Genomic DNA, 22,011 nt, shown 5'->3' with positions numbered 1-22,011 from the left:
TTCTTGGGACAGGAGGTTTCTGCAGAGGAGGAGGAGAGCTTGGAGGATGAACAGGGGTCCTGTCATTGCTGATGCTCTCTAGCGCTCAGCAGCTGGAAAGAAACATTGGCTAAAGACGGTCAAAGCTGGAAAGGAAAAAAAGTGAGGAGGGAACAGGATGAAGTGAAAGGAGCTAGGAGCCACACTGGAGAGCATACAGACAGACTGGTGACCTCTGGTGCCTGAGGATGAAGGAAACAGACTGTGACTGACTATGTGGACCATCTGGATGATCATCTTCTGGAATTCAACTGTCCTGGTAGGTGCACAGAGCTATTTATTCCCAATTGCATGGAATCACCTGTTGCGTGAGTAAGCACACCTCTATTCCATGAAGTCACGGTGTTTTTGTTTAAAAGGGTGTGTGTAGAACCAGGGATTTATTTTATTTTATTTTATTTTATTTTATTTTATTTTATTTTATTTTATTTTATTTTATTTTATTTTATTTTATTTTATTTTGTTTTGTTTTATTTTATTTTATTCTTGCTTCTACGGCTTCCTGGACTAATTGACAGGTGGCTAGATGGCTCAGTTTCCCCACGTAACTTATTCTGAGTTTGAAAGCGTATGCAATCAAGATTGAACTATGTCCAGCCTGGGTGTGAGAAATTGGGAAAGGATCAAACTCAGCAAATGTAAAAAAATCATTGTTTTGTTGCAACTAAAGGAAAAATCAGTCTATTTATCCCAATAGGCGATTTGGGACAAACTCCGAGAAAACCTGAGCTCTGCTTAGACATTTTAATCACAAAGTGAATACGCTCTGTAAACTTTTTTGCCTTTTGATCATCTTCCACAATAAAAAATATCTTTGTGGTGGTTTTCTTGTCATTTTGGTTTCTTGTTTTCATATTACCTAAAGGACTCTGTGAATAAATGTCATTGCTCAGAATGCCACTGAGAGCATCTTCTTCCACTTTTTCTAATCCTTCAAAATACCTATTTTTTATTTTACCAGGCATCTTCCATTGTCCTTTAAATCCTCTCATTGAACTAAACCAACTTACTTTCAAATGGCAGTGAAGTCTGTGACTGCAAATAGTATTTATATTATGTAGTGTTTAGATCAATTCGTACATTCATATCACAGGTTAAATACTATAGTTGGCTGTTGCAATCGATACCACAAACCGCAGCTTTCTGCCCTTTCTGGATAATTAGTTATCATGACTATGTTTTATGTCTTATGTTTTCTTTAAACAAAAGATGAGGATGTCTTGCCCTGTCATCAAAATCTGACTGCCCATGAGCTGGGAGCTGTTTCAATGAACTGTTTAGGGAGAGACAATGAAAACGCATATAGAGGAGCACATTTTCCTCCTTGATTTAAAAGCGTGAAGGCAGGCTGTTTGCTCCCAGCTGTGGAAGGTAAACATGAGCAAGACTGAGCACGGTTGGTAGCGGAGCGGGGTTATCTGGCTGTGGCATGGGAAGCAAAGTTTTGCATTGCTCCATAAACAGCTGTGATGGACCTGTGGGTCTCGCTCGCACCAGCCTGCCCTGTTGGATGCTAGTGTTGGCCAAGACCAACCAAGGGATGGTGTTTGTGGAACAAGGTCTTTCAATCAGCACCTAGAGGCTCTCTCCTTTCTTTGGGTTTAAATTCCTGTTACCTGCATGTCTATTACCAGGCAGTGGTAACTGATCAGAAGGATAGGGTGGACACCACTCAGTAAGGTAAAATAGTAATTGCAAGGGATTAACTATACCATATTCCCATTTTATGTAAGTCAAATAGTGCTGTATCAGATCATCAGGGCAGTCTCCACAGCTGAATGTTCTAAAAGCATGTGGTCTCATTCTAGCTATAAAGAAATAACATAGGATTTAAATCTCCTTCTAGAACAAAAGCTTTCTTAGGACCTACAAAGAAAGCAGTGCCGAAAGATGTATAGGCTTATTTATGAGAAAGATTTTTTCTGTTTCTGAGGTCATTACTAATGTGATTGCTAGGATTTATTTTTACTCATGTTTTGTATTATCTTGAATGACCAGCATGCAAACCAGATTCGTTCTGCTGGCCACTTCAAATGCTCAGCACTAATATTGTTTCTTAACATTTTCAGGGCAACTTTTGGACAGAGATACCACAGCAGAAGTATGTTGTAGGTCTTAACTGTCACATTTGTACTTGTGAACTCTGAAAATGTACTGAATTGGTTTACTTTTGGTACTCAAATAGATAACAACAGTGATAAATAAGGCACATTTGAAAAATCTGTCCATGTTTAGAAATTACCATATTCGGCCTTCAGCTAACAACTGAACTCATCAAATGCAATTGTATGTTTTACGATGTGTTGCTCTAGTTAGACATTTCTCTTTTTTCAAATATTAAATGGATTAAAAATGCTTTTAATCCTGACATCAGATGATAGTTTATTTTGTCTGAATTCTTTGCCTGTGTGATTCCAGCAAATTCATTGCATGACATAAACCAAAATGGTTTTTAGTTCACTTATTTCATTACGCACAAAGACAAGGGAGGAAGATGCTGTAGTTAAACACAATCGACCGACTAGATAAGGCATGATGAAAAGATCAAACTTCGCTCATAAGTACAATACGCAGAATACGTCCAGACAAAATCGGTAGAGTGTAGTCACTGATGTCTGTTAGGCTAAAATTTAATTGTAGAAAAATAATAGTTCTCATTACAATGTTTTTCAGGGATCATTCTCTCTCCTAAATCTAATCTGAAAGTGATCAGCAATGTTACAAGATTGATGAGGTTGCGTAGTAATATGATGCTGTGGGGTTAATTTTTCCTGCACAAAGTACATTAAAAAATTCTACCGAATACTTCCCAAATAATACATCTTCATGAGTTGCTTTTAATCTTTTAAGTATGTGTGTGTGTATACTTATGCATAGGTACATATAAGTTTCATAATGGTGTCCCTGCCGAACCCAAACCATTCTACGATTCTATGAATTTATAAAGATTTTTGAGTTTGTTCATGAGAGAGGAATTAACTAATCTGTTATAATGAGAACTCGCTTACATTCAGTATTTTTCTTGTCAAAAAATAATAGAAACTGGTAAAATAATAGAAATGGTAAAAGTACTTTTTTTACTGCAAGGCGTAACAACTGGGACCTTGTCCTGCAAATCATTTTGCAATGATTTTTTAATACATGCCATTTTCATGGTCAGTAGCTGTTTTGTACATTCATTTTGGTCCAGCTTCATATAACAAACTGCACATTTAATTGCTATATCAGGATTCAGTTAAGACTAACATTTCCACACCACTTGGTGGGAAAGGCGTATAGGCCAAGATGAGAAGGTGAGAAAATGACTTTAGGACAAATTACCACTAAGATTCTTGCAGAAATCTAGATGAGATTCTGCTTTCAGGTTGGCTCCTGCAGCTTCCTGATCAATAGCAGTGAAACAGGCTTGGGTGTTCTGCAAACAGTGGACATATTTAGATCACTCGTGCCTGGGGAAGTGACCCGTCAGGTCTATGGTTTAACACTGCCACGGGCAAGTAATTAATTCTCTGTTGCTTTAGGAGAGTCCAGCAGTGTCCTGGATGTTTCTGCAGTCTTTTGGAGGAACATCCTGCTTATGTACTTAATTTAGCAGAGCAATACGTTCATTTTTCTCAATAACAGTAATATCAGCAAAAGGGAGAAGGCAGAAACTCAGTCTGTGCTTGCCTGCTGCTACCACAAAAAAACAGATTTAATTATGAAATTTGACTGTATTTCAAGGAAATTGGCTGTATTTCGGGGAAATACTGCCCGTGATCAGTTGATAGCACTGTGTGGGGAATACGAGCATAAGGAGGGTAAATCCTGTCAAGGGGATGTAAGTTTTAAGAGGAAGTGATTCTACTGCTTTTAAAATTTGCAGATCGGAGCTGTCCCACCTGTCTGTGACCTCCTGAGCATCCTGAAAAAAGAGGAGGAAAATTGTGCTGAGACTCTCTCCCTGGAGGCAAAGAACAGAACTCCTGAAAATGATCTGTTCTTCAGCTCGGGTAAGGGATGAATGAATGTGCACAAAGAAAACTGCTCTCAAGTGAGCTGGGTGACCCATTGTTTCCTATAGGAGGCATGCACCTTGTATGTGTCTCTCATTTAGGTGCAGAAAACTAGGTAAGATCTGTTATAAGGCTCCAAGAGTGGGATTTTGACCTAACTGTGACAGCAAGAGTCATAGGAGCCTTCTACCTCAGCTGCTCAACTGCAGTTCTCAAAGCTGGGGAGCACTTCAGCAACAAAAGCTTGCAAAATGCACAGGATTTAGAGTTCTTCTCATCTTAGATAAAGATCTTTCATAAAGCCAGCCCAGTATGTGCAAATTTACTTAACTATATTTCCCTTCAAAATCAATGAATACCAGCAGCCAGCATTTAAATCACGTGGCCTGAAGGTCCTCATTGCTTCCTCCTTGCTCTAACTTACAGTCACATAACAGAACTATTGCATTTCAGAGAGAGTTTATCATCATATAAAGGAATTGTTTGGCCTGGGAAGGTTTTGTGGTACTGAGTCGTCGACATGTTGACAGCGTTCCTCTCACAACTGAGCAAGTGTGTTCATGTGCAAGGAGTCTCTGAGAGGTTACTGCAAGCAATTATTGAAGCTCGCATATGAACTGAGTGTTAGCTCCCCCCAGGGCAGCAGCTGGGTCAACAGCTCACAGAGTATGCTGGATGGAGGCAACAGATATGACTATTTTTTGTGTATGACTAGCCAGCACCACTATGGACTGGGTTTGTGTCATTCACGACATCTCACAGACTGAACTGTTTCTGGGTGACTTTTGAGGACCACGACAAGGCAACATCCTCACCAGTTTTGAACGTGAAGGAGTTGCTGTGAGATGTGCTGTAAGCAGAGTGTCTGGCCAGACATAAGCTACAGCAGGGAGCAAGAGTTGAGGCTTTTTCTTAGTTTCAAAGCCTTCCTCTCTAGCAGAGAGCATGGGAAATACAGAACTGTTTCACTATGACCTGGCCCTAAGGTAGGACTCAGAAGGGAGATGTCTGGTTGCTTAGCATGCCTAGCGTTTTTCTCCATATCTGTTTTATCCCTGTGATCCTTGCAGACTGATAGGTGTGAGCACAGCTTCAGGGCATTACACCCATGTAGCAGTGACAGGGTATACCATATGGCAGGTTGCCAGATACTCTAATTGCATATAAGAAGTTTGATTATATAAGTAAGTCAGTATTGTTTCCTTCCTTCCTCAGTGCCCTTCACAGAAGAGGAGAGTGGTTTGACAACCTCCACCTCTATTCTTCTGCTGTGATCCTGTGACATGGCTCTAATGTTGAATTCTGCATTCTTCTTTGCACCAGGGCTCCAAATATGCAAACAAGTTAAACTTCACAGGACCGTGCAGCTGTGGACCAGCACTAGCATGAGCAGGCAGTACCATTTACAGATGGTCTTATTTTATCTCAGTCAAATAGTAGGTGCTCAGCAGAGACTTAATCTAGTTTTATGTTGGATCCAGATACAGGATAATTCTACCCCCTGTGCCCCTCTCCTCAAATCTTTGAGAAGAAAGCATTTCCAATGGCTGTCAAAATTGCCCTTTGAACTCTACAAAACAGATCACACCTGGCGTACTGCCATGGGCTCAAGGATACCCAGGTAGCAGAAAGCTTGGAGTGACTAAACCCCTCCCTGTCTCTGTAACTCTGCAAACACACTTCCTCCTGGCAGTGAAACCCCAGAAAAATGAACAGTGGTAAATTGCACATCTTTCCTCAAGTAATGTTTCCAAAAGATAGCCCAGGAATTTCTTCTGATGGTTTTCACTTGAAGAGGGTTTGTTACCTTGGTAAACTATGGAGTAATACTTTTATTCTGGGAAATAATGCACCTGAAAATACCTCCAGCCTTTGATTATCTGCATGTGTGAAGTCTGTGTGCAGAAAATCCCATACAGGGGCTTTAGTTTGAAGAAGAGAGAAAAAGAACTCTGGGAATTCAGTGCATGCCCATGGTGATTCATGCCAGGGAGAGAGAAAGGTGGATTTGCAGGTTTGGGTCACCTTTCATACCCCATCTGTCCTGCACCAACCCCAGCGGCTTTGACTGCTGCAGGCAGGAAGAAGGGCAAAGCAAGGGGAATTCTTCCACAGTGCCATGTCTGCTGTGGTGCTCACATCTCTTTGAAAATGGCACAAACACACAGGACTAGTTGCAGGTGAATCAGGTTACATTATATAACCCAAGTCACAGTTACGCTCATTTTTGTGAATGAACAAAGATGGGATAATTCTCTCAGGGGCAGGGAGCAGGGGAGGGAAGCCGCTGGAGGTCTTTGACCTCTGGTCATGGTGACACCGTGTATTGCTGTGAGGAGAATGTTCTATTTGCTACTTGAGGGAGGTCCCAAAGAATACAGGGATGTCAGGGAAGTGCTGCCGTGCTCTGCCTCCATGAAAAAGGCTGTTTAACTAGATGGGGGTGGGTGGCACTGTCTTTGCTCCATGAAGAATGACAAGAAGACCACCTGCAGGAGGAATGGCTCAGACGGTTGTTTTCTCTCCCTGGGTGGACACCATCCCAACATAATAATTTTGCCAGGTTTTTCTCTGCACCGAGTCTGGCTTAAGAGGCTTTATGCCAATAGTGTTGGCATAAAGGTTTGATAACTGAAAAAAAATGAAGCACAGCTAGGCATAACTGTCACCCAAGATGAGTTAAACTGTTGCTTGGAAGTAAATGGTTACCAAGTCTATAAACATTGGCACAGAGAAGACACTAATGTTGAGGTGCCCTGGCTGTGAAAAGCTCTGTATTTCCAGGTGCTAGGACTGTTGTGCAGGAGGAAATCAATACATTTCTAGAAATGTAAACATTTTTGTCAGGCTAATGGAGGCTGGCCTTATAAAGCATGGAGCGTTTGAAGAGAGTGCACAGGATATCCTCCCCTCCACTTTCAGTAAGTGTACTGGGCATTCAGCACACATCAGGACCCACCAGGCATAAGGTGGTCCTGGCATGTTCCAGTGGCTTCTTTTTCTTGTCATGTTACAAAACTCACAGAAGAAGCTTTGTTAAAATGGTTGAGAGTGAGTGAAGGCAAAAGGTAAGCAGACTAATTTATTTCAGCCTATATCTGGAGAAGAGCAAAATAAGAAAGGCCAGGACTGCAGTTTCTCTGTAGCATAAAAGGTATTAACTGTAGGTCTTCTCTATTAACGCTCTGTACTGCAGGCCAAAATTCATCCATGCCAGCGTCTGGCACCTAAGCAACACATCTAAGTTGAGATCTCCATCACGCTGTGCACCATTGACCATTGACTCCTTGATGCATCCCTACCAGCCCTGCTAGAAGGCAGCGTAGCTAAGGACACAGCTGGAAAACTCCCCTTGTACCCTGACTGTAGGAGGTGACCATGACAAGCTCAGCCTCAAAATAAGTGGCCCCTGCACCTAACTAATGGCTATTGAGACCCGCGGCCAAGCCCAGTGAATGCTCTGTTGGTGCTACTCACTCCAGCACAGGCTTGGTATAATAACAGAGATTAACAAGCAGAGGAATATTTATGGTGGTACAAGGATGATATGGATACTATTCCTCTCTGCCCTTTCCCCAGTATCATTTTGAAGCTGTTTAAACTCCTAGTCAAGATGTATCTTTTTCTGTTTACAAAAGGATTCTGTAAAGAGAACATTTAGAGTGACTCAAAGTGAAAGCTTTAGAAAGACTGGAAAGTAAGCTAAAAAATTAACATCTGGTTTCCTTCATCTTTCCAGAGCCATTCAGTAGTTACCAGAAGACTGATGGGTAGCCAAGGACTTGATGCAAAATTCACCATGGCCCAAGTTGTTCTTTGGCTGGCTGACCAGTGGAGTCAAGGACCAGAAGGGAATGGGCCTGGAGCTTGCTGGAGCTGAAGCAAGCAGAATCTGTTCTGTCCTGTCTAGGTCTCAACCAGTCTCAGTAGGACTTGCTGTGTCTCATCCAGCTTGCTTTTCAGAGTACTGAGCGTCTTTATTCCTGTAGCTGCCTTGGTCCTTGGGAGATATTTTATGGTGTTTCATTGCTTGGAGATGTTTCATAGTGTTTTGTTGTTGGGAGAAGTTTCACGGTGCTTCATCACTGGGAGATGCTTCATGGTGTTTTGTTGTTGCTTCCCCAGGCACATGCACTGGAATGTGGGATAACATGAGCTGCTGGCCTTCGTCTGCTGTAGGACAGACTGTCAATGCTCGCTGCTCTGAATTCTTTCAGATGCTGACTGGGAAAATAGGTAACACTAAAAATATGCTCTTCTTGCTCAAGTGATTTTATCAAATGTGTTGTTTGCAAAGGTGCCACTGTCAGGTTTGAACTCAAAGTGAAATTGTGTCCCTGCTTCTTTTAAGGACCAGTGGTCACTTATCAGCATCAGTTCCAACACTAAGCTAAACGTGGGGAAACCTGGAATTAAAGTAGCAAGATGTTTTACATGTTTATTTTTCTTAGCAAGGTGGAGAAAAGTGCAGCAGATAAATGCTAGCCTGAAAAATAGGGTTTATAAGCATCTTTTCTTAAGGGAAAGAGTTTTCTCCACTCAGGCTCTGTGTTTATGTTTTTCTGTCTCCTCCCCCTTCTATTAACTCTTAAAGCCAGTGGCTGATCTCAGCTGAGTTTGGTGGAGACAAAACTTCACACAGTGTTAAGTTCATACAAAACAGTGAACCAGGTGGGGGGAAAAGTTAATTTTTTTTGGCTTCCATTGAGAGGAAATCTGCATTGGGGGTTCATCCATTGGCTGTGACAGGCTCCACACAAGTGGCACAAATCCATGGGAACTCAGATTTCATGGCTCATCAAGAAACTCAAAAAGAGATAAGCTCAAGCAATGTTTATTGTCCTTTACCGGGGGTAAAAGTGATAGAAGTGAAGTGAAGTGAAATTTATTCCCAGTAATTATGAGCCATTAACAATGAGTTTCTGCCTGCTTTCTCTTCAGTTCTGCTTTTCAGCAGTGCTCAAGAAATCTGCTTACATTTCTCTTTAGCGAGTTAATGATTCAAATCAAAAGAGGGTTTTGCATTCTTCAGTTATAGGACACAGATTAACGAGATCCAGCACTTACAGAGAAGCAGACATTCATTTTATGGAGGGAGCAATGGGAGACAAAGTATTAGATTGTCTAATAAAGATTAGATAAGTCAGAGGAGAAGACTTAGTACTCTTTAAATAAAATCAGACATGAGCCATTCAGATGAAAATAAATGCCGTACTACTTTCTGTACACACAAACAGTAGCTGCCCACCAAATCCTATAATCTGGTTTAAAGACAGGGGATAAATTACACAAAGACAAAGATCACTGAGGAAATAATCCGTCCTGCATGCACTCATGAATCTTCAGCGTTGTGATACCAGCCTTTAAGTGTATTAAATGAAATTCCTGCTGGTACAGCCACTAGAGGGAACTGCTCCCTACCTCTGGCCGTCGTATCAGGGGCAAACCCAGGAGTTTGTACATCCAAAGGTCGTAATTACATCTTAAATGTGCATTACATTATCTTGGAGATAGTCTAATAGCTTTAAACTTTAGTTGCCCTCCTTATCGAGCTGAGAGCTGAACCACTTCTGATAAGCGATAATCAGAGTGACTGTGTTCCAAAGAGAAACTCAAGACATGGTCCACTGGCATTTGCGTCTTATTTTGATCTGGCATTTTGGGTCAAAGTCAGCAATAGTTTCTTCTCATTCTCATAGCCACATTCTGCTCTGATTTTATACTGTGGTTGGCTTGTGACTCGTGTTTAATTACTGCTACAGCCCTTGCTCTGTTTGAAGCAATTTTGCAAAGGAAAACCAAAGATCTGTTTGCTTGAAAAAAAAGCAAAAGTTTTCTCTCCTCACCACTTACAAAGCAGATGGGCAGCCACAAATGCCAAACACCCATACATTAAGGGATGCAGATCCCTCTAACCTCTGATCTGGTCTCCCTGATGTTGAGCTTTGTGCCAACATCTAGATTTGTGCAGCCCAGACTGTCTGGCCCCTTTCAATATAGCAGACCAAAGAAACAAAATAATCTGGAAACAAGTAACCTAAATTCACATCCAGACCTGCCCATTGTGTCTCAGACAAGGAATGAGGAAAGCTGTAAGGACTTCGGGGATTCAGAGTCAGAGGAGAAGGCCACATCGAATGTCCCCAATTACACAGGCCTTTGCCTAGGCAACTCCAAAAGACTCCAAGGCACCAGCAAACACCAAGCACCTTAGACAGACTGCAGACCCTAAGTCTGCTCTGAGTGCGCCATGCTGCAGTTTCCTCAGCGTCTGTCACCCATAGACAAGTACCATTGTTGAAATTGTGCTCACATCCACTGATATAATATGCCCTGCATAATCTCCCATGCTTTGTATATAACGCAGTCGCACGCACACAGCCACACAGAACTTCAGTTCTTCTTGTATGATCTACTTTGACATAGAATCATAGAATCATAGAATCATAGAATCATAGAATCATAGAATCATAGAATGGCTTGGGTTGAAGAGACCTTAAAGATCATCCAGTTCCAACACTGTTCGCTAGACCAAGTTGCTCAATGCCATGATCGTCCAGCCTGGCCCTGAACATCTCCAGCGATGGGGCATCCACAACTTCTCTGGACAATCCCAGTGCCTCACCACCTTCGCAGTAAGAAATTTCTTCCTAATGTCTAATTTAAATGTACTCTCTTTCAGCATCCTCAGGAAAAAAAATAGTTACAGACATCTTTACAAGCACAACAGTCTGCTCTGAGTTAACTACTTGTGTCTTAATAATTTGAGCTGAAGTAGAGAATTTGCCACCATACCAGTTCCTTGCTGGCTGCTATGGCAGGTTGAGGAGAACTGTTGGTGAAAGTTGTTTATCTCCTGTTCTTGCTGCACTGCAGCATAGCATAGAAAACCTGGCTTGAAAAGCAAGGCTAGCCCTTCCAAAGATGCTAAGCTGGAACAAGATTTTCTTAAAAGCATCAGAATAGTAGTCTGCTACTGATACACCCAGAGCTCTTCCCCCTCTAAGATCTCAGCATGTTTGCTATGCCTTGCAGTTTTGCGGAGGTGAGTTCAAATCAAGTGCAGACATGCTGTCAGGTCATCAGAATTAGCCCAGAGGTAGCAGGAACTGACTCTGTCCTGACAGTCCCAGCAGGGCTCCAAAGAGCATAAACCAAGGCCAAACACTGCTCCACATGCATCTCTCTCTGTTCCCTCTCCAAAACTTTGGGGAGGTTTTGCAGGAACTGGATGCCCTAGTGTCCTTATGACTAAATGTGTGGGCAAAAATAGACTTTTATGATGCCTTCAGGCAAAGCTTCTGCTAAGAAGGATTGCTGATTTTATGTCCTCTCCAAGTCCATGCTAGTATTATTTTTACTGCGGCAAAACCAGGATTTTATTCCATGTTTCTGAAGTGTGGCTCCTACCTGACAGATGAATGTGATTTGGGCAGTGGGCAGTGGTTTTACCTCTTTGGAAAAGTTTCTCTTCAGCACAGGCCTCCTAGGGTCATTTTCTTTGTGTGAGTTTGTAACGTGTGTAGAGCAGGACTTCACTCTTCCACTTCAGTGCCAAACATGAATATGGACATGTTCAAACCTGTCCTGTTGAACCATGTGTAACTTGCTGGGGATCTACCTCACTCAGCTTTAGAAGTCTAAGAGTGAGATAGCCCAGCAGAAGTCAGTCAGACAAACTGCCCTCTGTGGATATCTATCTGAAAATTAGATGAATTCTGCAAATGCCTCTTTCTCTACACTGACTAGAAAGACAGCCGTGAGGGACATGGTTGGACTCAATCATTTAGCTTTCAGAAGAATAACTTAAGTGAGGGGAATCCCATCCTAGCCTTTAATTTGCAAGTAAGCAAGGAAATCAACAGTGTAAGATAATCTCCAGACCTGGCTGCTGGGACAAAGCTTTCAGTTTTCATTTAAATCTTGCCAAAAAACTGTGACCATCTGAAGTTTTGTGTTGTCTGCAGACCATGACAAACCATAGCAAGGAGGGGGAGCATTCAGGAAAGTATCAGGTTTGCATAGAGTATGAATCTGTGACTGAAAAATTCATGTGTTTGCTGATCTTGGAATACTGGCCAAGAAACACCAGATGTACCAAGCAATATTATTTATATTGCAATTAATAAAAACACATTCATCACAGTCATTCTTGAGTTGGCAAACAATACTATGACCCAAACAAGTACACTGGGCAAGTATCAACATAATTAGCTCAGCAGTATTTCACCTCCAGCTATGCAGATTGCACTGCCTGGGGAAAATATTCTTTTTGCTCTTGGAGCAACGCTACACGTTGATAACTAAGCCCCGAGGAGACCACAGATACAATTGGAAATGATCACACCTGGTTTTGTCTTCTTTGTTGTTACCACACAGGTTTTGTCTACCGAAACTGTACAAGCAAGGGTTGGTCAGACCCATATCCAAGACCCGATATCGCCTGTGGCTACAATATCAATGATACAACCAACGAGGCAAGAGTGAGTCTGAGTGCCTGTGACCACAGGTCTGCTGGTCTGGGGCCCTGGGGGAGGAACATGTTAAAGAGAGATTGAATGATGTTGTGGGGTTATTGTTTCAGGTGTTTTCCAGCATAAATGCTTCCTCGTAATGATTAGAAAGGGTTGCTCAGGGTAAAACTTCAGTAGCTGATTTTACAAGAAAATTTATTTGTTAAATAGGAGGAGACATCTTTCTCTTGGTATGGTCTGATTTCTAGCAGACAGTCAATGGTAAAAATGTGAATGTATGTTCCCTTGCAGCGTTCCTATTTCATGACTCTGAAGACCATGTACACTATTGGATACTGCACCTCCCTCGTGACGCTGACGATAGCCTTAGCAGTCCTAGGCTCTTTTAGGTGAGGAAAAGCATCTCTGGTTTACATTTGGCCAGGACTTCTGGTCATCTCGGCTGACAGAGATCCTTCTGTTGGCTTTCAGGGCAAGTTAAAAATTGAAGTATTTCTGAAAACCTTCACAAAAATTCTCTCTGAGTCTTGTTTCCCAGGAAGTGTCAGGGCTGTTCCTCATATCATGTTCTCCTGTCCTTCCAAGATGTAGCTGGATGTGCTTTGCACACTAGTGTTTGCACCACCTCCCTGATGAGTTCTCTCCATGACTTCAGTGTTCCTTGGGCAGTGTCTTTCCCCCTGTTGTTCTTTTCCCCAGTTGGGACTGTGGCTAAAACTTTGCCCTAAGTGCTGCTGCACTGACTTCTGGGAAGGTGTTTCAGATCTACAGCAGCAATCTGACAGCTTATCTTCATGCATTCTTATAACCTGGTATTTGTACTTTGCTGCTTATTCAGTGAAAAGAATTTCCTTTACAGTGTCAGGGTGGCATCTCCAGATAGAACGAACCCAACTACTTTGCAGATTCATCTTCAGACTGCACAGCCTCTGGACTCAGACGTTTAATACAGAAAAAGTTGCAGGCACAAGTGCACTATGCAAGCAAAGCAAGTAAATCCATGTAGGTGTGGCTAAATACCTTAGGTTTGTATTATTCCAGAAAGAGGGAGGGAGGCTAGACAAAGCATATTGGTGTGAAATAGCAGTTCTAGCAATATTCAGCTTGTTTTAGTGCCTGAGAGAAACAGATGTGACTTAAGCTTTTTGAGGTCCTCTGTCCTCTCAAGAATATCCCTCTTTGGAAATGCATTAGTCTTCCTTTCACAGAGAGAAAACCAGTGTTCTTAATTTGTCTGTTTAGCATTAATAAGGATTGAAACCTTCTGTTTACAGCCACGAGCTACCCACATTGGCTAGAAATGTAACTTCACAGGATCTCTTTCTCTTTTTGTAACAGAAGACTTCGCTGTACAAGAAACTACATTCACATGCATCTCTTCACTTCGTTCATTTTGCGAGCCTCATCCAACTTCATCAAGGACGCTGTTTTGTTTTCCTCTGAAGACACGAATTACTGTGGGGCATATACGGTAACTCTCTGCCTTCCCGCTTGCCCCATGTTTCAGGTTCCCAGCAGGATCTCAGCAGTAGTTAGTCTGCAGGAAAGCAAATCTCTGTCCCAGCCTTCCATTCAGCTTGAGGGGTTATTAGAGAGGAAAGGTATGACTGGTTCCTTCATCGCTTGATCCTGCATGTTGGTTGTTCCTGGCTCAGATTTCCCTGTATGGAGGAATTCTGTGACAGTGACAGTGGCATGAAGACACAATAGCAGCCCAGGCTGGAGCATACACACAGAAACCCAGGTGCAGTTCCTCCCTGCTATAGATGCCCTTGTAGGTGTTGGAGAAGAAGGCATTTTGAGCAAATTTTAACTTGTCTTTATCAACCCTTTTTCTCAGGAAAAAAGACTGACAAATGCATCCATATACTTCTCTAATATGATGTTAATGCTACTGACACTAATAAGGTAGTAAAAGTGGAACTCCGTTAAGTGGGACAGTAAGCCAGACCCATGTGTCCGTGACACATTTAGTTCCTGCTAGTGAGGCAGTTGATTACTGCATTTATGAGAGCCAGTGCTGTTTTCTTGTCATGTGAACACCTGTCTCAAGATCACCAGTTTAGTCCCCTAACTGTTATAAAATCTCTGTTTGCCAAGATTTATTGACAACTCACTCCCTCTTAGAAGGTAGATACAAACTCAAGCAAAAGCTAATTATTCTCTCTTTCCTCAGGCTGGGTGTAAGCTCACCATGGTCTTCTTTCAGTATTGCATCCTGTCTAACTACAGTTGGCTCCTCGTAGAGGGACTGTACCTCCACACTCTCCTGGTTATTTCTTTCTTCTCGGAAAGGAAGTTCCTGTTGTGGTTCATCGCCCTCGGATGGGGTACTGGTTCTCCTTTCAGTAAGAATAACCATGGGTATGTTTTGTCTTTGGGATGGACTTGTGGAGCAGTAACCAGCTTTTCCAATTGCAGGTGCTCCCACTGTGTTTGTGGCTGCATGGGCGACTGCTAGGCAACTCCATGAAAATATTGGGTAAGTTGCATGGAGGGGAGAAAGATCGCATGCCAGGGGAAGCATGCAGCCCCCGTACAGGCTACCCCACAGGGTCCTGCTCATTCCTAATCACTGGCAGCTAAGCAAGCCAACCACTACCTTCCTGTGCTGCAAGCCTACATCCTCCCATGGGTAGGAGTAGAGATCCAGCTGAGCAATCTGAGGAAGAGCCTCAAATTTCATTCAAGCATTTTCAAGAGTACGGGGTAGCCTTCAAGTATGAATTTGGCCCTTGATGTTTTCTGCATCTGTATTCTGCTTTCTGATCAGTGAAACTTTGTTCCTTTTCTTCTTCTTTCCAAAACTTTGAACAGTGGTTGTACATCAAGGGCAGGATGCACTTTTGTCCTGTGCAGGTGGGCAGATTTCTGTCAGAAATGTTGTGCAGCTAAGTGAGAACAGAAATGAGTTTCATAGAAGGGAATAGGGGCCTATCTGAAGTACAAAACACACTGAACTGCTTTGAAAATACACCAGTGTTTTGATAACTGACTGCACCTTCTCTTCTATTTTCACAGGTGTTGGGACATTAATACTGATGCCAATACCTGGTGGATCATTAGAGGCCCTGTAGTTTTGTCTATTTTTGTAAGTCTTTTCTGGGACAAGCAGATTCAAACTGTATTTTCAAATATTGTGAAGTCAGAGATCATCTACTCACTATGCCTTAGAAGTGTGTTAATGAACTGATCTTAGAAATGTGCCTGAACTGGTGTGACACATGAATTACTGCTTAAGCAACTTCTGCTCAGCAGGATTTAGTCACTAGCTAATGCCCTGAAGCCAAGTTCACAAGGAGAGCTAGAGTGTCCTCCCAAGAAGCAAGAGCCTGAAGAAGATCAGGTTTCCGCATCCTGTTGATTTCATATGAACTTGGCTGGCTTGTGGAAGCTTGTTTTGGACTGTTTCAAGGAAGGCTCCAGAGGAGAAACAAAGTGGCTGTACATGTCAGCACAATCGCTTTTTTGTCTCCCGGTCAATGCCCCTCTCAGCAAAGCCAAAACCAACTTGCCTTACATGACCATTAGCTTTTGTTTTCAGCAATGAAAGCAGCTCACAGGCTGTAGCATCGTATGTTCATGGACTGCAATTACACTATTATGGTGTTGCGCACTCAAGTAAGGTGTAGGCATTGGAGCCCAGTGTGAATCTGCCCAGTACAGGGCAGCAGCAATGTAAGGTATGGTCTAGTACAGAGAATACTGAACACCTATGGTTTGAGCATTTGCTGGTGCTCACCTTCAGAGCCTTAGGTACTAAAGGGCTGGAGCTGCTTCTTAGAGACAGTTGTACTGCCCAACTGAGATATTCTGGGGCAGATCAGCCTGCAACGGTCAATCTGATACACTAGTACAGAAACACTCGAGTGGCTCTTTACCTTCAAATAACCTACTGACACTCTGAGTGAGAACCTAAGAGTTTGTTGAGGTTTTTGTTTTGCCGGTAGGAGCCATTATATTTGCAAAATACAAATTGCAACACTTGCACGCTGTCTTGGAAACCCAAGCAGCAGAGAGGGTGGGTTAAAGTTCTGCTCCCGTTTACCACAGAGCAATCCCTCACCTCCTCAAGACAAGCAGAGGACCGCACGAATGATTCCCGATCAGCTTAATGAGGCCACAGCATTTATTGTTCTTACTGAATCAACCCTTATGCTCCAGGAGCCAATATTTAAATAGCAACAAGGCCCTGGCATTCTGCAAGGTGAAAAGCCCAATCTTATCTTTTACGGGCCACCCTCTATCCCCTTCCAAGTTTCCTCAAAATCCTGATCACATCCTGCTTAGCCAAGTAAAGGCAGGAGACGCCTGCGTGACTCTGCCTCTTTACCTAAAAGAGGCTTTTCTCAAGGCCGCAGCCACAGACAAACAGCCAGCCAGTCCTTCACAACTCAGATCTAATCTCTTCATCCCTCACAGCGCACAGTCCTTAGCAGTTCAAAGGGCAGAAAATCAACACCGATAAACCCCTTTGTGCTCCTAAACTAACATTGCTGTGCTGCCCTCGGGCAATCCCAGCAGGAATCACCAGCCTACACTGCTCATGCCTGGCCTAGTGGGTTAAAAAAGCAGAATCCCCAGAGCTGAACCTCCTTTTCCCCCTCAACACAACCAAAATATTTCAGTCTTTCCTTTGTGTTCCTCATCCCTACCTCCTCCCAGCTCTGCTCCTTTCCTCATGCTGCCCCAGCTCCCCTAATTTCCAGACACCCGCAGCAGCACAGACCGCGCAGCCACAGTCGCTCCCTCTTCATCCAATAATTTAGGGAACCCAGGGACATCCTGGGTCTGTCCCATCTACAGTAGACCCGCTTCTCTTAGGGAAACCCACCCGCTCAGCGCTCTGCTCCAACACCCACGGGCACGTACAAGCCACCATGAAGAGGGTGCACGGCTGCGATGGTGTTTCCAGGTGCAGAGTGTTGCAAAAGGACTGTGGGTGCAGGAGAAGCGCAGGGTGATGTTGGGAGCCCTGATGCCAAGGGCGGATAAAACCAAGGTGGTTCCCCGGTGCTGTGCCCTGGCTGTGGGAGAGAGGCACGCTCAGGCCGGCTCTGCCTCCCATGCTTCTCCAACTCTGCCGGAGGGCAAAATGAGCAGAAACAGCTATTGCTTCACTTTGCCCAAACTGAACAGCAGATCAGCATTTTGATCTGATATCCACCCTTGGAGAGGGGGAGAATGAGAACTTCAGTGTAGACTTTCTCCTATCCCCACTTTTAACTACTTTGCTTCCATCATGAGGAGGGCTATAAAGATGATCGGAGGGCTGGAGCACCTCTCATATGAGGACAGGCTGAGAGAGTTGGAGTTGTTCAGCCTGGAGAAGAGATCTTGTAGTGACCTTCCAGTACCTGAGGGGCTACAGGAAAGCTGGAGAGGGACTATTCATAAAGGCTTGTGGGGATAGGACGAGGGGGAATGGGTACAAACTGGAGAGGGGCAGATTTAGACTGGACATGAGGAAGAGTTTCTTCACCATGAGAGTGGTGAGGCACTGGCACAGGTTGCCCAGGGAGGCTGTGGCTGCCCCATCCCTGGAGGTGTTCAAGGCCAGGTTGGATGGGGCCTTGGGCAGCCTGAGCCAGTGGGATGTCCTTGCCTGTGGCAGGGGGGTTGGAACTAGATCATCTTTAAGGTCCCTTCCAACCATAACTATTCTATGGTTCTATGATTCAGTGAACATCCTAAACCATGCCGTGCCTTTTGGCAGGGAACAAATGGCATTTGCAGTCCTGTTTAGCAACTGGTAGCTCCAGTGTTGCCCCTTTACTGGCATCCCAAGTGGGACCAGACTGTCTAAACTCCACAGTCAGAAGAGGTCTTAGCCATGGGCCTGGTCTCCCTGCCCTTTCATGATTACTCAGATAATAAGCCTTGAACTTCCCCATAACTAAAGCTGCAGCAAAATGGCAAGGAAAGCAGCCAGCACCCAAGCCCAGAGTGGCCAGGCAGGCTGGAAAGGCAGGGACTGGGACTGGGATGGGGACAGGGACGCGGGCAGGCCAGCCCAAGCTCCTCTATTCTTCCTGCTCAGCCAAAGCCCCCCAGACTGGATCTGCTGATACCTGGCAGTTCGTGGTTACTGGGCATTTAGTTTTGTTATTTGCTTTTTTCCTTTGTTCTTTTCTTCATGTCCTTACTTTTGGTTTTGGGTTTCTTTCAGATTAATTTCATTCTTTTTGTCAACATTTTAAGAATCTTGATGAGGAAGCTTAGCTCGCCTGAAGGACGGAGCAGTGATTTCAATCAATACAAGTATGTTCTTTATATTGTGACTTTATGGCACATGAGCCCACCCAAGCTCCTCTTGCTTCTCTACACCAGCTTTCCCCTCTGTTTTTGCTATCAGGAGACTTGCAAAGTCAACGCTTCTCCTCATCCCTCTCTTTGGGGTCCATTACATCATCTTCGCTTTTTTCCCTGAAGATGCCAGCAGCGGCACAATGGAAATTCAGCTGTTTTTCGAATTGGCTCTTGGATCATTCCAGGTAATATTTGACAAGCTCTTATTTCTTTAAAATAAGAAAAAAAGGTAAAACTCTGCAAAAGAGGCATAACTCTATAATACAAATCTCTGCAACAGAGCAGTCCCAATGGCAAAACTAACCTGTCTGATTTTCCTTGAGATGCCTCATTCCCATTCAAAAGCTGAAATTGCAGTTCTAATTTTGTGACCACAGTTCTTTTATCTTTCAGGGATTTGTCGTGGCTGTACTTTATTGTTTTCTTAATGGCGAGGTGAGTTTTGTGTATATAACATTCTTCTCTATTGCTCAAGCATGCCTCATTAATCAGTAGGATACGTTCTGCAATGAACAGCACATTTTATCTGTGTTTTTTTTTCTCAGCTACCTAACGTCACTCGTGAAATGTCCCCTAGACTTGGCAAGCCTGAGTAATTGTATGCCAGTTGCAAACTTCACCTCTTGAGTGTTGCAGCCCTTTCATAAATCATTTAGCATTATTACTGTCTGGGAATGGAGGGTGGGAGTAGCATCCCACAAGGGGTCACACTGACAATCAGTTGGTTCTGATGTGCGGTGCTATTATCTGCCATCCTGTGGCTGCTTGCTTTGCTTGATCCTTGGGAGGGAATTTATCAAAAGCTGTATCCAGTCCAAGTTTATTAGGACTCTCATAAGGCAAAGCTTTTTGAAGAGGGAACATTTCCTTTGTAATTGTATAACTTCCGGCCTTTTGGGCTACAATTTGCTCTCTGAAATGCTGCTGCTGGTAGAGGTGGTGGTGGAAATGGTATTCAAACCTGGGAGATCCTTAGGTTATTGGAAGGAAAAATAAAAGCCAGCAGTGCCTAAAGGTTGAAAGAAAAAGTCACTTTGAAGTGGAGGATGGCTTTGAAATACTTTTACTGATCCTTTAACAGGGTTCAGAAAAAGTTGTTTTGAAAAGAAAATCTGCATTTTTTTACATTAGAGTGCCAAAATGTCCCATTTTTATAACTAAAATAAAAATCTAACCCAAACTTACTAAGGCCAGCTAGACTCTGTGAAGAATTCCACTGCAAACAAACAGAAAAAACAGATTAACAGAAAATTGTGGGGCTGCAACAACGGTATCACTAGAAGTGACAAGAAACAGGCCCTACCCTAAGCCCTTAAATTGGGCGTTAAATAAATAGATCCAAACCTTGGCAAAGGTAACCCACTCTTCTTTTCCTGTTATACCACTCTCCACAATGCAAGGCTCCAAGATAAACTAGCTGAACTAAGTGTTTTCTGACCTTTCTACCTAGGTTCAGCTGGAAGTTCAGAGAAAATGGAGGCAGTGGCATTTAAACAAACACTTTCGTCAGCATCTCAGCACCTCAGCAAGTAATGGAGGAAGTGGCTTAACTCAAGAGATGCAGATGGTGAGGTCAAGCCCATCAGAGCACAGGAGAGGAACCCTCCAAAGATCAAGCGTGCTTTAATGCTGTATGCCTGGAGGATACCTCCATGCTCAGATGCCCATGGCTAAGTCCCATGGTCCGTGCTGGGAGTCTTGTGTATATATCTGAAAGTGAGACTTGGCTGTAGATCAATGGTTCTTGAAGCACATCTGTTCATCTATATCCTGTGTAGCACCAGAGTTATTTTGCAAGGCAAAATGGGCCAAAAGATTATGCTCTTCCTCGCATTTCTGGCCACCACCATTTGTCTTTCTTTCCACACCAGTATTTTTCAGCTGCTGTTTCTACCTTTAATGTGACTTTTTGTTTTCCAAATGGCTCTCCAACATGTTCCTGTCTAAACCAGGCTGCTGAGGAGGGTTTAGATGTTAGATTTAGATGTTCTCTATTTCTTCTGCTGTTGAAGCTGGGAGGACATTCAGATTTGTATGATGAAGGTTCTGTGCCATCCTTTAACACAACTCATAGATTTGAAATACAAAATTAATTCTTCCTTAAAATTTACCAAGATTCAAAATCTTTCTGTTGTGGTGATGGATGATGGACACTAAGAATATAAAGCATGGCTGAGCAAATGCTTCCTATCCAGCTGCGTATCCATTGCTCAGGTATGCTCCAGTGATGGTGGCAGGTTCAGAGTTTTCTTCCTTTGCCTCTTCCAACAGTGGACATCTCAGAAATAACATTGGTCCAATTTGGAGTTTTGTATGGTTTTTTTAAATGGTAATAAAAACCATTAAAGAGTATCCCAAGGGTGGCCAAGAAAACTCTAGTGTCTGTACTTCTGAGACTTTGCTACTAGCCTTTGAAGGGAAGCAATGAAAACCCTTGGGACATTTAAATCTCAATTGAAGTGGATAGTACAAGGTATCTTGTGAAAAACACCACCATTGTGGCTAGCAAAAATCTCTTTACAGTTGATGATTGCTCAGTGTGCCGAAATCTGCAAGACTGTGCACTACAATACACCGTCACAAGGTATCCAAGCTTCTTTTACAGCTTTATGTTTTCAAAGATAAAATTGCTAAGCAAGTATCTCTAGTTTGATTTCAAAAGGGATGAAATGATTCATTCCACAAATGCAATCAAGCCTCCTACTTGGTTTTGTATCTGCATTTCCCTGGCTGGGGCAATTCTTGTCTGGTTTTCCTCAAGGGCAAATATGACTCAACAGAAAGCAGGTGTCGTTCATCACACTTCTCCCTCCCGCTGGTCCCCTACAAGACATTGGCAAAACGTGCATGGTATGTCAAATGCTGACTGATGGGCATTCCCCAACCACTCTGCCAAAACTGCTCTAAAGAACTTTAATTCACAGCAAACCATTATGGTAGACTTCTGCCATTTTACCAGAAGGCAAACATGGAAAGGAATTCAAAAGATGCTTTCAAAGTTAAATTCCCTGTGCAGAAGCAGGGTTTTGAGTGCTATTAGCACTGTTTCAAGCCCCAGCTTTCCGGAAAACTGCCTTTTTTTCTCTGACAGTGCCAACAGACTGCACAGTTTGTATCTCCCCTGATAAAGCTGGCATTGAGGGCAGCAGCACCACTGATGGCAAGCCAGGCGATGAAGGGCATCTGGAAGGGCA

General features: G+C 43.2%; 1 protein-coding gene across 1 annotated transcript; it reads left to right on the top strand.

Moving 5' to 3' along the window:
• The first annotated feature begins 213 nt into the window (after nucleotides 1-213).
• SCTR (secretin receptor) lies at nucleotides 214-21,328 on the top strand. Its single transcript, XM_009571520.2, has 13 exons — nucleotides 214-298; nucleotides 3,905-4,031; nucleotides 8,160-8,270; nucleotides 12,414-12,517; nucleotides 12,800-12,897; nucleotides 13,847-13,979; nucleotides 14,685-14,838; nucleotides 14,930-14,990; nucleotides 15,530-15,599; nucleotides 18,678-18,769; nucleotides 18,864-19,002; nucleotides 19,211-19,252; nucleotides 20,268-21,328. Exons 1-13 carry the CDS (start codon nucleotides 254-256, stop codon nucleotides 20,442-20,444), a joined length of 1,353 nt encoding a protein of 450 aa, XP_009569815.2. The 5' UTR covers nucleotides 214-253; the 3' UTR covers nucleotides 20,445-21,328.
• The last annotated feature ends 683 nt before the right edge of the window (nucleotides 21,329-22,011 follow it).

Source organism: Cuculus canorus, chromosome 6 (assembly GCF_017976375.1).
Source record: "Cuculus canorus isolate bCucCan1 chromosome 6, bCucCan1.pri, whole genome shotgun sequence".
NCBI lineage: Eukaryota > Metazoa > Chordata > Aves > Cuculiformes > Cuculidae > Cuculus > Cuculus canorus.
The sequence above is the reverse complement of the archived record's forward strand: the minus strand, read 5'-3'. Positions and strand labels throughout refer to the sequence as shown.